The sequence below is a fragment of the Cheilinus undulatus genome, linkage group 6, assembly GCF_018320785.1.
Source record: "Cheilinus undulatus linkage group 6, ASM1832078v1, whole genome shotgun sequence".
NCBI lineage: Eukaryota > Metazoa > Chordata > Actinopteri > Labriformes > Labridae > Cheilinus > Cheilinus undulatus.
In genome coordinates, this window is record NC_054870.1 from 21,139,810 (window position 1) to 21,157,935 (window position 18,126).

Below are 18,126 nucleotides of genomic sequence, written 5' to 3' on the forward strand. Positions count from 1 at the left end.
GGGCATAAATATACATAACATGATTTCTGATAAACAAGTGCACCGTCTCTTTATCACAAAGTGAATTAAGCTTGCTCTCCCAAAATCAGACTGCTGAAATGTGAATGCAAAATTAATCCTTCATTTCTGAATAGGTCATTTTCTTTTTCTACAAAAGTTAGCTATTTTTTAATCCAAGTATTTCGATTTCGTATAAATCTACTTAACATTTCTTCTTTCCGCCTACATTTGATGGCATTGTGGGAAGCTTTGTTTATATTCTCATGAAATGTCCCCAGCGGTTTTCCGTAGCAAAGCTTCTGTTTTGTTGACATTTTTTCTACATCAGCTGACTGCCACAAGTTAGCTGACCGGTTTATAGCCAGCTCAGCACAAACAAACCTTCAGCATGATATTATTCTTCCCACACTGCCTTCAAGCTCTCACAAACCACGAAAAGTCCACATGTTTTAAGACGCAGCAGAAGTTAATGGGAGTTATCTTCTAACCGTCAACAGAGAGGAAGAGTTAACGTCATAGCGAACGTTAGCGAGCTCCCGGAAACAGTTAGCCTGTCGAGCTAACTACACCGAATAGTGGGCTAACTAGCTAAGCAAGCCGATGTAACGTGAAACCATGGAGGGGATTCTCTACAAATGGACAAATTACATGACAGGTAAGTCGTCTGTCTACCTGTCAGACTGGTTAGTGGCTGATTTAGCACACTAACCACAAGAATAAGCGACGAGCTGATGATGAATGTTGTTTTGGTGAGCTAACAGGGCTTGTAGTCTGTTAAAACCTAAAATTAACCGTCAAAATAACCGTTACTCCAAAGCTATTAGCTAATATTAGTGTCCAGAGTTTGCGACTTGACATGAAAGACTTGAAATTTTATTTGTCATATACAACTGTTACCCTTACCAGTCTTATCTGGTGTTACCATTTCCTCGAAACTCTTATCAATATCAAGCAGGCGTGACATCCAAAATATATTGAGCAGTTTGCTGATATTGCAGTATGGATTTATGAGTTGTTTGAAAAAGAATACTCTACCTTAATATCATTAATTGTTCTACAAGAATCCTACCCCACACTAACAGGGACTATAATGGCATTTGACCTTAATGAGAGCAGCATAGCATGTCTATTAATAATAGTGGTGAAGGACAAAAGAAAACTATTCATAACTGTGATGACTCCTTCAATAACCTGTTCAGCTGTGAATCTGATGAGTCATGTGAACAGACTGCTTAACATCATGTCATTATCCATACTTTATGATACAAGACGATAATGTTAAGAACTAAAGCTGTAGCTGTGATAAAAACACATTGGTTATGAGGGTCACATGGCAGCATAACCAAATTAAAAACAAAACATTGAACATTCATCAACCAATCAATTGTTTATGGGTCTTTCTGGATTTACTTTTGTCTTCAGTAACTCAAAGCATGCTCTATTGGGTTAAGATCAGGTCACCGAAGAATATCCCATTTCTCTTTGGTTGCTTTAAAAGTTTGTTTTGTGTCATTATTCATCTGCATAGTAAAGCACCGTCCTATCAGTTTTGCAGAGTTTGGTGTAATGTGAGCAGGGAGTATAGCCCTATACATGTCAGGATAGGGCTGCTTGAGTATGGCAGAAAATCATAATCACAATTTTAGTTGGTATTGGAATCAGAATCAACTGTATCCTTTCACAACAAGAAATTTGACTTTGGTTAGTTTTGCTCTCAGTGTATCTTTAAAAATTAAACACAAAACATAAACAAAACTGAAGACAGTATAGGATTTAGATATGTACAAGCTCTTGTTAGGTATTTTTTCTAGCAGATACAAGTCTGTGGGCATTTCTATGATTGCAATATGTGCAAAGGGTGCAAGAATGCAGACGAAACATGATCAGAAAACAAAACAAACAAACAAAAAAAAGCCAGATTTACTTGAGGTAGATAAGATAATTTAAGATAGTTGATTAGTGCAAATGTGCATATGAGGTGAGGCATTTTACCACTGAGATCCTTCATACATTATTTGAGTTACAGTGAATGGATGAGTTACTTACAGCACTTGTTTACAGTAAAGGGATTAGATTAGTAACTAGTATGGTAAATTTGTGCAATTATGAAAAATGGGTGAGGCATGTCACCGTGTTGATTTAAGTAACAGTGAATAGATTAATTGCTGTAAATGTGCATAATGAGGTGAGGCTGTTTACAACAGTGAGCTTTCTTTCCTAAAGAGTTGCAGTAAAGCAGTAAAAGACAGTGCAGGATATTTTACATTGAGCAGAGCTAGGGTGCTTGTTAAATGACAGTTTTATTTTCTGGCGTTCTGTGACTGTTAAGCCTTCATCAGAGATACAGCCTGTTTTTTTTTTGGCATGCCTTTTCCTGAGTTGCCTACCAGAAGGTAGGAGTTTAAACAGTTGTGTCTAGGGTGTGCGGGGTCTGCAGTAAAGTTACCTCACTTTTCCTGCCCTTGCACCGGTACAAGTCATGGATGGAGGGCAGGTCAGTCCCAGTAATTTATTCTGCACACCTAAGATCACAATTATTATAAATAATCACTCTTTGATTGTACACATCTGAATCACTTACAATTACTCAACTTAAATACTCTTAACACTTTAAAACAAGCAATAAAAGAATAAATAGATGAAAAAACAAATATGTGAACGCCGGTGAGCCTGTTCTTTTGGCATTCATGCATGCCCGTGCCATAACACTGCCTCAACTACCATATTTGACAGATGATGCAATATGCTTTGAATCATGAGCTATTCCTTTTCTTCTCCATACCTTTCTCTTCCCATCATTCCGTCAAATGTTTATCTTGGTGTCATCAGTCCAAAGAGTCTGATTCCAGACCAGTGGAGGCTTTTTTTTTTTTTTTTGTAGATGTTTTCTGGTGACGTTTTATTGGACCTCCTGTTCTTGAATGTCACCAGTGGTTTGCAGCATGTTGTTAAAGCCTTTTCCATTCATGAAAGTGTCTCTTGATTGTTGACTCTGATAAAGATTAATCAGTCACTTCCATATCATTCCTGATGCTGTGAAGCCAAAATTGAATAAAAGCCAAAAGTCTACTCTTCATTAACATCTTGATTGCTTTGTTTTAAATCTTTTGTGGTGGTGAATAGCATCAAATAACTAAAATGCTCCACTGTCCAAATAATTAAAAACCTAACTGTATATCAATATTAACAACTTAAAATTCTTTAAAGTATTGCAGAATCTCATTTGTGTTATTATGACTCATGATTTAAGGATGAAGTGACAGATTTTTTAAAATACTTGATAACACTCGAGGTGTCTTAACTAACTCTTAGTTATATCTGATTATTTGATGCTAGCAGTATGTTAAAACCCTAATAAATACATTTTACTGTTTAATTTACTACTTTTTATCAGTTTTTCTGTCCGTTTTGATCTCAGTGGTAAAAAACTTGTTAAGATAGAAATTTCAAGGGTACTTTTAGTGAATCTGTGAAAAAATGAAAAATTTGTTGCATTGCTTTATGGAAAATTCAAGTCTAAAATGTATCTTATACTAAAACACTTGTCAAGACCTTGTACAAGCCAATGACAAGTGTTTCCGTCTTCAAGCTTCAAATTGTCTTTATTGTCTCATTTTATATGATTTATGCTTGAAAATGTAAATAATGCTTAATATGTAGATATATTTTACTCTGAAACCTCTACCTTAAATCACCAATGTGGTATTTAGGTTTTGAGTTTGCAATCTGTTCTCAGGTTGGCAGCCTCGCTGGTTTGTCTTAGAGAATGGAGTCATCTCGTACTATGACAGCGAGGATGACGTCGGTAAAGGAAGCAAAGGATCCATCAAGATGTCTGTGTGTGACATTAAAGGTTAGAAGGCTGTTTCAAATGTGTCATGTGTCCTCAGTGTTTTGTGATTATACCAAACAACTTCACACTTAATTGTTTTTTTAAATTTCAGTTCATCCGACAGATCCAACTCGTCTGGAGTTGATAATCCCCGGTGAACAGCATTTCTACGTCAGAGCTGTGAACGCTGCAGAGAGACAGAGGTGGCTGGTGGCTTTGGGCTCGTCCAAAGCTGGAACACTGGACAGCCACAAACACAAAGGTATGAAGAGTTTTTATGCTAATCTGTCACCAAGTCCATGTGTTCGTTTTTTAAAAGATCTTACGGTAGAAATATTAGTCAAAATGAGAAAAAGACATAAGAAAACAGATTTAGCTTGTACAGCTTAAATAGCAATGTTTTTGTGGGAACATTTAGGAGAGAAACATTCGCCTTGTTAATCCTATTAATCCATTAATCCCATTTGTTTTCAAACCTATTATTCAACTGCATTGGACTGTTTTTAACATTTTATTAATCATTAAACAAAACTGGGCTCTCACACCTATTCTTTTTTAACGATTATTTACCTTTATTTAACCAGGAAGAACCTTGTTAAGATTTAAAACTTTTTTTTTAAGAGTGGCCTTGCCCAAAACAGCAGCAGTACATATTATCAAGTTTCAGACAAAGACTTAATTCCTCTCAAAAGTGTCCAATGAGAGCAGATTATGAAGCTTCAAGCATTTTTTCATTCACTGCAGGAAAAGTAGGCAGCAGATGGGATGCAGTCTCTGTTCCTAAGTCAATGAAGATTTCAAGATTATTATTATTATTTATGAGAACTTTTATTATTATACTTTATTACTTATACTTATACTTTTATTGTTTAAACTACATCTTTGTGTCATCAGGTCCCAACTGTCTGAAGACAAAGATGTCTGAGCTTCGTCTGTACTGTGACCTCCTTGTCCAGCAGGTTCAAACGATCCAGTCACAGCACACTGCAGACACAGAGGCCCCACCCACCTCTGAGGTATTACTCACTTGTTTTCCACCAGACATATAACTTTGAAGGTGTTTATTGTACTACACGTCAATGAATGCCAGCTGTGTCACCAGTCTTAGTAAAGGCTTTGTTCCCACTTGGATCCATAGTTGGTCCTAAATTAGTCTGATTTGGCCAAATATGCAAGTTTTCTTTACTTGTGGATTCACCTTTTGCCAAATTTAAAAAATCAGGAAAGTTGTTTTTTCAGTAATCAAGGTAGCTAACAGTCAAACAAACAGCACTGACAACATAACCTCCTTCAATAAATAGCTGGACATATGACATAAACTCAGTTCACTTCAGATCAGAGTCTGGTTTATGTTTGTGAAGACTTCTGTTACCCTGACGTGGAAGTGATACAGATGAAAAATATTCTCTGTCTCCTCAGGCCTCTCTCCTCAGTGCAACCTGTGCAACTTTCATCCGGACTCTGGAGGAGTGTATGAGCCTCGCTAACCAGAGTCTGACCCCCGATCTACGGCCCCCTGAAAGGGTAATTAAACTTCTTCCAGCAAATTTAAGTACAGCAAGTCAGCAAAGAGGTGCTTGGTGACAAGGAAAAAAGAAATGTTCCAGCATGTAACATTTACAGAAATAAAATTGCTATCCATTATTTTACAGTAAATGTGTCTAGATTTGTAAATACAAAGATTTTCTGCTGTTCTTTGTCATTTATTGAAACAAAGGTGAGGTTTTTGAATCTACAAGTGAAGACAGATTTTACACGTGGGAAAATGTGATGAGAACTTTTAAAAGACTAAACATTAGTCACAGCCCTGCTCTATAATTTTTATTTGCTTGTCAAACAAATTGCTACTTTCATGTTTAATTTCTCCGACAAGCAAACTGAAGTTAATTGCTCCTTCTCAGACAAAATTTCATTTGGCAGTTATGGAATCAAAGTACTGTAGTCAAGAATGTGAGTGAAGCACACTTGTTTAACTAACTCTAGTACAGATATTAAATACAGTTTCGTAGTACCTGCTCTTTTCTCAAGTACTGACAGAATGCGCTACTGCTAGACTTCTTCTCAGCTTCATGGGTACAGATAGCGATGAAGGGTATATTGTTACAACATCCAAAAAGTGGTGTGTGAATGTGCAATAATAATGCTTCCACTTTTTTGTTGCTTCATCCTGAAGCAAACTTGCCAGTTTAAATTCTACCAGAACAGTACATCTGACATTAGTTTAGTACAGTCCTCTCCTGAACACACAGATAACTGACCACTGCATGCAGTGTCTGTTCCCCCATCTGAGAATCTGTAAACATGCACGCAATGCTGCCTGCAGAGATAACACAGGGTGATGCTGAATGCAGATATTTTAAGCATGTGTCCCAACTATCAGCTGCACTTGTCTTGGTGTTGGCTTATGTTGAGGCTGCTTACATACAGACCCCTACCAGTGAGGATGTGCTGCAGAGTATTTACTTTAGCAGCTACACCTGCAACACACCTGGTGAAGTGTTGTGTTAGTCAAAGGTGGAGTGATTATCTTTAATGGGAAGTTCGCAAATACTGGCGATACATATTAGGCATAACTTTGAACACTATTGGAAAAAGCTGTTTACATAAAAGGTACACAATTGTAAACCACAAATTTATTTGCAAAGTTGATAAAGAAACAAGCAACCTCACTTGTTTTCAATTGTCCATGGTGTAGAAGCACTGCTGTCAGAGGACTAAACCTAGTGTGGTAAAATAAATCAGTGGTTTAATTTGAAAGCAGAACGTATCTTAAAGGGTCAAAAATTAGAATGTATCATAATTTTTTTATTGTGTTTCTTTATAACTTCTGGAAATGTACCCTCTGAGACACTCTAGTAAATTTTACCTAACTAATTACAGTAAACTCAACCTCGATCACTTGCAATTTAGTTGACTTATACATGCATGCATCAATAGCTGTAATGAGTTAAATAATAAAATGCCTCAAAATGAGTCCTTTTTTTGGGACTGAAATTATATTTTGGAATTATGATACTGAATCATGTATTTTTACATTAAAAAAATTTCAGTGTGGTACTTTTTATGTCCACGGCACATTTTATCTAAATGTCAACTCAATGTTCTTCTAAAGCTACAAAGTACCCTTACCTTTTACCTTGTGGTGTTGCTAGAAAGAATAAAGAAAAACATACAGTGCATTTAGAAAGTATTCAGACCCCCTTAACTTGTTTTCAATTTTGTCATGTTGTAGCCTGATGCCAAATTCATTTTTTCTGTCATCAGTCTACACTCAGTACCCCATCATGACAAAGTGAAAACAGAATTTTAGATTTTTTTTTTGTGGCTATTTATGAAAAACAAAAAAACTGAAATATCACATCAACATAAGTATTCAGACCTTTTACCCAGTACTTAGTTAAAGCACCTTTGGCAGGAATTACAGCCTTGAGTCTTTGACGCAAAGAGGCTTTACACATCTGGATTGGGGGACTTTCTGCCATTCTTCTTTGCAAATCCTCTCAAACTCAGTCAGGTTGGATAGGGAACATTGGTGGACAGCCATTTTCAGATCTCGCCAGAGATGTTCAAGTCAGGGTTCTGGCAGAGCCACCCTAGCACACTCACAGAGTTGTTCCTAAGCCACTCCTGTGTTGTCTTGGCTGTGTGCTTGTGGTCATCGCCATGTTGGAAGGGGAACCTTTGGTCCAGTCTGAGGTCCTGAGTGCTGCAGAACAGGTTTTCATTGAGGATCTCTGTACTTTGTTCCATGCTGCTGTGGAAAAAAATCTCACAGCATGATGCTGCCACCACAATGTGTCCGCCACTCAGATAATGAGTTCTTCCATTTGAGAATTATGGAGGCCACTGTGCTCTTGGGAACATTCAGTGTAACAGAAATGTTTTTGTAGCCTTCCCCAGATCTGTGCCTTACAACAATCCTGTCTCTGAGCTCTGCAGGTAGTTCCTTTGACCTCATGACTTGGTTTTTTTCTCTGATATGCATTGTCAGGCCTTCCACAGAGAGGTGTGTGCCTTTACAAATCATATCCAATCAATTCAATTTACCCCATGTGGACTCCAATCAAGGTGTAGAAAAATCTCATCAACAATCAAGAGAAATGGTAGGCACCGGAGCTAAAATGTCAAGGGTTGTTGCAAACGGTCTGAATACTTATGTCAATGTGGTGTATATCTCTATCTATCTATCTATCTATCTATCTATCTATCTATCTATATATATATCTATATATATATATATATAGATATATATATACACACACACTTTTTTTTCCAAATAAACTTGCAAAAATTTCTAAAATCCTGCTTAATTTAAACAACTGTGGCACCAGGCTGCACCTGAAAAAAAGTAAAAGGGGTCTAAATACCTTCTGAGAGCACTGTTTCTTTTACAGTCAGGTTCATTGCAACCAAACCTTTTTTTTTTTATAAAGATGTTTGCCTGTTAGATTAGTATGACCAAGACTGCAAAGCCCACAGATGATTTGACTTTAAACTAAAGACAAATTAAGTTTTTATTGACTGCTTCAACACCACTCCCTTCCCTTTGTTCCTGGAGGTGTCTGCACAGTTGTTTTACATAGTATAAAAAAGGTCCTAAATTATCCAATCACAATAAGACAGAGCTTCAGTTTAGTTTGAGTTTTATTGTTATTGCTGTATGTCCCTCATACTGCTATGCACATTATGCTACGCTCTACTTACCATCAGTCACCTGACGCCTGCAGGCAGAGATGGAGAGCAAAAAACAATCCCACAAATACCAATAAATCAAATTAAACATATGTGCCTTGTAAAATGATTGGAGGAAATAAATTAATGTCAGTAAATTGAATGTGAGTGGAAAACCACTTTGTACTCTCCTTGTGAAGTGACAAAGTTAGAACAAAATGTTTTGTTTCTTTACAATGTAAATGTGTCCAAAAGAAATGTTGTAGGACTTTGGACCTCCTACATGAATAAATCTTGTCCCACTCACACATCTTTTGTCTTTCTGCACAGATGAAGAGGTCAATCAGCCACCCTGGGACGTACAGTTTCGACAGGTGAGCATACATGTGCATCATTCTACTGTGCTTCTCAGTGAGTGTGCTGCAGTTTGAGTTTCCTTGTGTTTGACATGTGCTGTATGAATAAATGACCTTTCTGTCTTGTTACATTGTCCTGCCAGCACTCTGTTATAAATTGGTGTAGCCTGCCCACAGCTTTAAGTCCTCTTAATCAGGAAAAACAATGTAAAGTGTCTGACAATAATCTTGTTTAGCAACAGCAGAAAATTAAAGCATTTATTATTTGCTGTAGACTTAACTCTTTGTTAAACCTGCTAAATTTAACTTTAGATAAACCTCCAGCTGATCTGCTTTCCACATAAAAGCAGGATGTAGGTCAAGATTTTAAACACTGAAACAAGGCTGGCTGAAATAATATCAATTACGGGCACCTGGGGGCAGCATTGCAGCCTGTTAAGTACCTCATGCATCACTGAATGATTTTAGCCTTCAATTTTAATGCTATATATGGGTGGTTGAATAAACAGTGAGGATCCTGTAAAAAAAAACAAACTAAAGCCTTCATGAGTTCTGATCCCATTAAAAACATGACAGGTTTTTTTTTTTTCAGAATTAGTCTTTTTGGCATAAAATGCCTCTTTGTCACTTCTCCTCCATCACAAATGTTTTGATGATCCGAAACATTTAAGTGTGATGAATATACAAAAACCTCAGAATCAGAAAGGGGGAAAACACTTTTTCACAGCACTGTAGATACTTGTGCATCAGTAAATGTGTAGGATGTCTCATAAAAACAGGAAGATGTCAAGTCTTGAATGATTTTTCCACTACATCTGTTCTGAAGCTTGCCTGAAAAAGTACCTGCATTCCTTATTTAGAAGAAGAAGTGGGGAAAACATTAATTAAAGTGTCATAAATATGGTTAAGTTAGCTGTTTTTTTAACAGCTTTGTCCTTTTCTGCCACAGGTCAGGTGTTCTCAAGGAGTACTTGAGTGGAGGTCAGAGGTCAAGTCAGCGCAGGAACCGGACTTGCTCCGACAGCTCTGTTTATGATTCTGAACGTAAGATACACAGCCTTTCTCTAACAGTAAACACATTAAGGATTCAGGCAGGGATACTGCATTTTTATATGGAGGTTGAATAATAAGCAAATGTCCTTGAAAGAAAGTCTTCCTTCATTGTAACTCTTGTTTGCAAATGAACATTGTTTCCATATTTTCTGAGACAGCAGTACTACATCAGTTCTGCTGCTATTAGGAATTATGAAGTTACAGCCATTTTCAGTTCATTTCTAAGAAAATATAAGATTAAATTAAGGTTTTTCTGTTAAAATACACCCATTAACAGTTGAAAAATGTGTAATTTTAGCAAGAGTAAAATCCTAGTTAGATATTACAAGAAGTAACATCACAAACTGTCCATTTGTTAAAACAAATCCTCTGCCATTCAGACAGAGATTACTTTCCTCATCAAGATATTTATCAAGGATGGTAAGTCTACTCTGATATGAAAAGGAAAGGGGGAGTTTTTAGTAGTTTTTAACTTCTACAGTATTTGGAACTTCACTGATGGCAGCAATTTGAATCAGCTAATCAACTTGATAACACAATAAAAAAACAGTAAATTAGTTATTTAGAATAAGCATTATTTTAATACTTTTAACAAATTTTAGTCCTTTTTTCTTGCATGTGTTTAGGTAATATTATTGGTTTACTTCTTCAGCCACTGATTTCAGCACTCTGGATTATTTTCTGGCTGTTCCAGGTGTGCTGCCTGGTCTCAATGGGGACTCATCCTCCATTCCTGAAGAAAGAGGAGGCAGCGTGAGTACGAAGACCACACCCACTGACACAGATACTGACCTATCCATCTGAAGACCACACGTCCATCCAAACCTGCTGAACTCTCTGAATAGAGTGATCATCTCACTGACTGTAGAGATTCTGGGGATGTCTTTGTTAAACCGGGTATGAGCTGACCTCCTCTAGGATCATCCATTCTTGTGCTTTTTATCTGACTGCCAAACGTGGACCTTTGAATCAAAATTAATTTTTCCTTTAGTCTGAAGACACTGGATGGAAAGACCAATACGACTGCAGTGAAGAATCTCTATCGTCTGAGACACTGTGAGTGGAAAGTAAATGAAACTTCAGCTCAGTGAGAGGTGATGCTGTAGTTCTGTCATACGTCAAAAGTGGGCACCATTCACACTCCTGAAGACGATGGAAACCAAAAGAAGACTGTGACTGATAGAAGGCAGCTATATGGCATAGTGTGAATATGACTGACTATGAGTGTTAGACAGCTTGAATGCTAGGGTTGATCGTTCACTGCTTTTAATGGACTCGAAAAGTGGAGAAATTTTATTACAGAGGTATTGGTGGCCAAAACTGATGAAGTCAAAGAAAATCTTCTTTTCAAAGTATTTTTCTGCCTTTTCAAATTAGTCAACATCCCTTTATTTTTCTTAAATGCCCAGGTATCTTCTACGTTCTTCTTCTTTCAGGCCTCCATTTTTGTGCTTTCTTGCTGAAAGCAAAAAAAAAAAAAAAAAAAAAAAAGTAAGAATCCGTCCTCCTTTCTGTTGACTTCTTGTCTTTGACATCAAGAGCAGCACGGACTTATGAATCAGAATATATCTGAGGATGAAACTGATCCTCGAACACTTTCTCAGCAGGTAAATGAGGCATACCAATACTTGTTTTTTTAGATGCCAAAGTTTGCACAAATGTAATGCTTTACATTAAATATGCCATCAGTCTTGTTTCCAGTCAAGCCTCTTTCTGGCAGTCCTGCTTTTTGTGCTCAGAAAGAGAAGTATTTTGGTGTTAAAAAACTGGAGACAGCAGGGCGACTTCAGTTTGGCCTACAGCTCTTTGCCCGAGGAGTATCCTGTGTTTGTTCCTGCTGGCTTGTTTTTCTTCTTGCACTTCTAAAAAGACTCCGATCAGATGTTGAGTCTCAAAGGCCTTTTTAAGACTGTCAAACAAAATTGTAATTTTTTTGTTGTTATGTAGTTTTGCTTGAACATAAGATTTTATGTAGATTCACTTTGGAAATTCTTTGAAGAAAACAAACATTAACTGTGATTTGTGCAGGATGGATCCTAGCCGCATTTGAAGCTGGTTTGAAATGTTACTGTCAACTGATTTTTACTGACGTATCTCACTCTTATTGACATTTAATTTGGATATCCAGGAGTCTGTGAGCAACTGGCATGAAAACAAATGTGAAATGCCCAATACCCATGAATCTGTGCTGTGGCGGATTAGTACCACACGTATGCACAATGACTTAACAACATTCAATAACACATACTACATTATCACATCTACTGTTCAAAATACGTTTATGGAATCTAGACACAAATCTAACCTAATCACTTGCAAGTGACAGTGCAAACAGTCTTTAAGATGTTATTTAAGAGAAAATCAGATGTGCCTGCACTCTGAACAAAGCCTGAGGTATAGAGAGGTGTGAATGTGAGGGAGTTACTGCCTTTGAGTGTTTGTATTTCTTCAGACTTTTTAGTTGTAATCTTCAGCCAAACATGACGCAACAAGTATGGTGGCCCTGAGGTAAAAGACGCATTGCAAACACAAATAGACTAACACAAACAAAAGCTGAAGAATACAAATTCATTAAAATATGCTGCAGTTATGTTGTCTATTTAATGTGTGTGTCTTGTAGTTGATGGTATTCTGTGAGTTTACACATGTTCTGTGTAGCTGCAGTGTGTGGAGATCTCAGGGTCACAGTGATTGAGAGCTTAATGAAAAAGGTTTAAAATGAGAGTGAGTTCAGATGATGCCTTTGTCACATGTGGCGGTGTGCAAATTTGTCATGTTTTATAGTCTGTGTATGTTTGAGTACCTTTTCTATTGCCAAAGCAAACAACTTAGCATTTTAGTGTTATTTCTTTGCTTTTCTTGTTGCATAACTGAATTAGCATTCACTGCTTGAAAAACATGGTTTTCATTAAAGAAAACTACAAGCCTTTTGTGATTTAAAGAAAAATCATAAGTCATAATTTTTTTTTGTGATTTTTAATAGTGAGAGCACAAGTGAACGTTAGTTTGCTAGCTGCTCCTTAGCTCTGTTGTATGTGGTGTTAGTTGTGTCTTAAAATTAGCTGATAGGCATTTTAAAGCTCCCATGTGGAATTTTTAACTGGTCATGAATTAAAACAAAAATGAATGCTGTAGACTTGATGAGCAACAAAAGCAGACAACACTGTCAGCATCAACATTGACTACTGCCCTAGGGTTACAGTAGGGTTGTATTTTATGCTTGAAACTGATACTGTGGGGTAGGTGTTGGACATAGAGCTTCACAGTATACTGACAAAATGAACTTTGCACATTTTCCACAGCAAAGTTCTTGACAAGTGATGCATTTGCCATTTAATATAATGAATAAAAACTAATGTACAAGTCACATGTACGTGACCTGTACATGACAAATCAGTGAAAACTTCTTTTTTTTCACTGTGGCATCAAAATTGACCCAAACTGGAAGAGCCTCACTGGAGCTTTTAAACAACAAGCTAGCCAATTTAAAGCTTAACCTTGGTAGTCTGGCTGAATCAGCTGGCACACACAAAAAGTGTTTTGTTAAGTTACTTATAACGCTATTCTTAAGCTAACTAAGCAAGCTAACCTAACCTATAAAGGCACAAGAGCTTCCTCTTATTTAAAGAATGTCTACCAGAGTTAACCCTAATTGTCCCCTTGTTTTTGATCACATCAAAGCTATTTTTAGCTTTGGGTTTAACTGTGAGCTGGCTGCCTGCTCATTAAGTACCTGATCGGAGTCTCATTTCTAAGCTAACTTAAGCTAGTACTGCACATTGTTGATTTTGTAGGTATGCGTCGTGCTCTGCTGCTTGATTTTGCTCCAAATTCTGTATCAAACACAGAGTTAATAACCGTGAGCACGTGCAAAAGACGTCATCTGAACATTAAACAGTCGTCCGTACTGAGAAACACCGGATGCGTGTTCTGACATGAGATAAAACTGTACACGTGATTCAACAGATTAGTTTTTAAGGACAGATGTGCTATGATGTGGTTTAGATAGAGAACCACCACCTGTAAAACCAACACTTAAAGGTGACAGTCTCCTTCATTAATTAAGTATAGGCCAAGACATGTGCACAACACATCTGAATTGACCTTTAGGGTGCACTCACACTAGGCTGTTGTACCGTGTCGTATTTTAACCTTGCTAAAGTCCATTTGACCCCCTCCCCTGTCCCCCCTTTGGCGTGCATTCACACTGCTCAATGCATCCAGGCCTGAGCACGGACACGTCACGCGCCAACGTCATCACACGAAGCATCCACTTTTGATGACATTGGCGCGTGACGTCATCGTCATCACACGAAGCATCTACTTTGATGAATTTATATGTGTTGATGACTCAATATACATAAGTGTTGTTTTTTTGGCTGTAAAATAGCAACAGATATGATCTCTGATCTGTCTGAGTATATCTGAGTTATTTCAGCTGACCTGGGATCAGTATGATACGTTAACTATTCAGAGCCGAGTGAAGAGAGAGAGAAAGCGGTTCACAGCGGAGAGTTATCCCTCACAGCATATATTCTGGAGCATGAACAGAGTTCCAGGCACTTCTGCTGAATGAAACCTGGACTTTTTAACTCGTATGAGCCCCTACAGTCATTCCTCTGCGTGTCCGTGTACTATCTGAACCCTCGGGCATTCCTTTATGTGCCATGAACTGTGCCATCCTTCTGCATAAATTTGGATGACGTTCAGTGCTGCGCCAAACAAGCTCTCATGTCATTGGACAGCCTGTGTCCAGAGCAGGATTAAATGTTCAGTTAAAAGTTTTTTTTTGTTGTTGTTGTTTTTTAAACCGCGACGAGCAATTTTTATCATCTGATGAGAGCTGGAGGTAAATACACCACAGGATTAGTAAACGACGTTCGGTTCAAACGTCAGTGACCAAGACCACAGTTCGACTTCTTGATAACATGAAATAGAATTAAAGGTAAGTTAATTCAGTGGATGATAGAATGGCATTTTAATTTTATTATAAGAGAGGTTAAATCAGCCGTGAGATTAACCCCAGCACACACTTGTCCGTGTATTCGGTACTCTCCTTTACGCACAGAGGATGAAAGGTGTGTGTTATCCTGTGAGCTGCTGTTTGTGGCTCAATCAAGGGAAGAAGCTTTATTTCACAAACCAAAAAAAACCTCTCACAGCCGTTAAAGCCTGACTTTGCTAGAAACTGGTCAGAAATGTAAACAGGACTAGGATCTATTAGAACGAGGTTGTAGTGGAGCTGTTCAAAGTCCTGGTGTGCTCTCTGTGCTCTGAGGCAGATCCTTTTGTTGTTACTTCACGTTGCATCACATTCCTGTGCTAGTGCTCCTTCATTTGCATCCGTGCTGTGCCTAGGCCCACCTTGTCCTTCCGTGCCCGCAAAGTGTGCAACACTGAAGCACAGAACGATTGCACTTACACCGGCAAAGCGTACTGGACTTTAGGCTGAAATGGGCACAGGCACGGTACGGATGGCCTAGTGTGAGTGCTCCATTAAGATCCTTCATATTAACCTGTTTATGAACATGGGGAATGATGCTAAATCAAAGATCTCTTAAAAGAAAAGCATTTTTTATACATATAAAATTTCCCCTTATAGCTGTTTTTCATTTCTTTGACAATCGTCAGTAAATGAAATAGCACCAAATGGACAGTGATATTCCCCCAATGTTAAGTGTGCCAATGGGGTTGTTTTGCACTTTAGAGTGAATTTAATGTTATTCTTTTTTTGTTTTCTGTAAAAGGAAACAATGGTACTATGGCTAATAACAGTGGTGATGATTGTAAACCTGATGTTAATATTAAGAAAAGATTTTCTCTCTAAGTTAAGTTAGTGTCTTGTTTTTTTAACAGCCTTATGTGTACCAGTCACAGTATGTAAACCTACATAGCTTCCTTCTATCACTTTTACCAAAATGTGCTTTTAGGATTTGTTTCAAATTTGCTGATACTGTTGAAAAGTTCCTTCACTTTCTCTGAAAACTGTGATGAAATGTTTCTCCACAGGCTGCTGGTTGACTCCAGTAAAATAAAGAGTTAAGTATGTAATATTTTATTTCCACATGCATGTCAGGTTCATAATTAGCTTCTTATGTCAAATGACTCATGGTTTGATGATGATGATGAAAAGCTTATCACAATTCGCTATCCATAATTTATAGTTTATATCCATGTTGCCTCTCAGATTATTTTGTCTACTGGTGAAAAAATAAAGAAATAAATAGAAGAATGAATACAGTTTGCATAAGAGTGAGTAAGGCAATTATATATATTTTTTGATGATTTTTAATGAGCATTAGTGAGAAGACATGAATCAACACATACAAACATGTAAAAGGTAGCATGAGCCTTATTGGGTTAACACTAGTGTCTTTCATGTTTAATTTTTAGAAACAGATTTACATATAGGCTGCAACTGTTGTTTAACGCACTCTGGGTAGTAATGCTGGGCAGTTAATTGAGCTTCAATTTCAATTACATTTTTGCATCCCACAATAATGAAAATAACACAGTAGTCATTAAAAAACCACTATGACACATGCTGTGTTTCGTGACTTTTGCAACATCACTACCCAGAGCACAGTGCACAATAATGGCTGCCTACACCTGAATCTGTTTCTAAAATTTCCTCCAAATGCAGAAAAAAAAAGTGTGTGTCTTTGTACAACATACACATAAAAGGTTCCAATGTTACTCTAATGTTGTCAGCGTATCTTCATATGCAGGGTTCATTCTAGTGTGCTAACCTTTATCATTGTTTATGATAGAAAAGGTTTTTCACAGATATTTAAATGGCCATAAATAATGTGTAAATTGGAACAGTACATCTAAATTATTGACTACTCGAGATGTTGGTAGAAAAATGACACAACCCTTTAAAGACTAGCTGTTTACCCCTGCTATCAGTAGCTAAGCATTAAGATAACCTAACACTATCTAGATTCATATGAATGTTCAGATGCATTATTGGACTCAGTTTAATTTTCTAAGAATGTGTGCTTTACATCAGGCTTTGAGGAAGGGCAAAAAATTGAATTAAAATGGCTGATTTATGATTAAATAATGTTTTCTGCAATGACTTTTTTCTTTTGTAGATTTTAGTTTTTGGACAGACCAGCACAGAGATTTTTCATGCCTTAAGTGTCTCTGCACGGAGTAATGTATGTGGTTGTATCTGACTTTTCATTGTCTAAATAAACAAAAACCAATGGTTGTATCTTGTGTGTTTAAATATGTTTGACAGTTTGCACAACCTGTCAGTTGAGTCTGACTGATCAAAATAACAGTTGAATAAATCAAACAGCTTTAATAAGAATAACAGAGAGGATTTTATCAGTTCGTAAGAGTTTGAAGAGTGGCAAAGAGGATGATCCCACTCTGTTTGCAGAGGGTGTGTGCATGTCTTATCTGCACTCTGATGTCTTTTTCTTTCAGTCTTTGACGATATTAAAATCAATGTGACCCCCTGTGTGCTCTACAAAAACATAAAAGAGACACGTACACTCACCTGGGTGGGAACACTTGTTTACATGAACAAATGATGATGTGTGCACACTGAAGTCGACACAACCTGATAGGTGAGCCATTCAACAGACCTGAGGACGACAAAGTTGAAGTATGGGTAAGTACTTCTGCTTAATTACGCTACTAAAGTTCAAATTTGATGTACTGGTGCTGTACAAATACTATATTTTTACTCTTTAATTCAGTAAGTACATATTTCATTAATTAAACATTTTTCCACAAATAGCATAAGAACCCTATGAATAATTTTTGATTTTTTAGCACCATTTAAAGGGATTATTCATTCAACAATCAGTTTGTACATTAACAGAAAATATGTCGGCAGTATCAGGCTTTCTAGCTGATGGTAGGAGTTGGTAACTCTCTTAAGTGTTTTCTCTGGGTTTTTAAGACAGCGCTCACTCTTTCACAGTTGAAAACAAACAAGTATAACAGAAAATAATCAGCAGACAAATCCAGAAAAGTACTTGACAGACACCTGTTAATGTCAGTAAAAATGCAGTTAAAACGTACTTTTTACACACGGAGTACATCTTTCTTTGCTCTACTACCTTCACTTTTAGTGTAAAGAGGGAAACTTTAGCAGCAAAAAATCCTAACAGATGACTGATCTGGCTCTGTTTGAGGTTTCAACCTTTTGCAAAATGCTGCCTCTTTGCCACTTCAACTGTATTACTTTCTTTTGTT

The 18,126-nt window shown here is 37.2% G+C and overlaps 1 protein-coding gene across 2 annotated transcripts; it reads left to right on the forward strand.

The window, feature by feature from the left end:
- The first annotated feature begins 318 nt into the window (after positions 1–318).
- Positions 319–17,127, forward strand: plekha3 (pleckstrin homology domain containing, family A (phosphoinositide binding specific) member 3). 2 transcript variants are annotated; one of them, XR_005992013.1, is made up of 9 exons: positions 319–655; positions 3,737–3,853; positions 3,945–4,094; positions 4,727–4,848; positions 5,252–5,356; positions 8,834–8,877; positions 9,809–9,903; positions 10,607–10,809; positions 10,904–17,127. XR_005992013.1 is itself a non-coding variant. In XM_041789507.1 (8 exons), the coding sequence occupies exons 1-8, from the start codon at positions 616–618 to the stop codon at positions 10,714–10,716; spliced, it is 783 nt and encodes a 260-aa protein (XP_041645441.1). In that variant the 5' UTR covers positions 319–615; the 3' UTR covers positions 10,717–17,127. The 2 variants fall into 2 exon arrangements, 1 of the variants encoding a protein (XP_041645441.1); XM_041789507.1 differs by having other exon boundaries at positions 10,607–17,127.
- Positions 17,128–18,126: the final 999 nt, after the last annotated feature.

Coding starts and splice junctions, on each gene's coding strand:
- plekha3 (XM_041789507.1), top strand. CDS start 616: ATGGAGGGGATTCTCTACAAATGGACAAATTACATGACAG. Junction 4,849..5,251: donor AGGCCCCACCCACCTCTGAG/GTATTACTCACT, acceptor CTGTCTCCTCAG/GCCTCTCTCCTCAGTGCAAC. Junction 9,904..10,606: donor CTCTGTTTATGATTCTGAAC/GTAAGATACACA, acceptor TGGCTGTTCCAG/GTGTGCTGCCTGGTCTCAAT.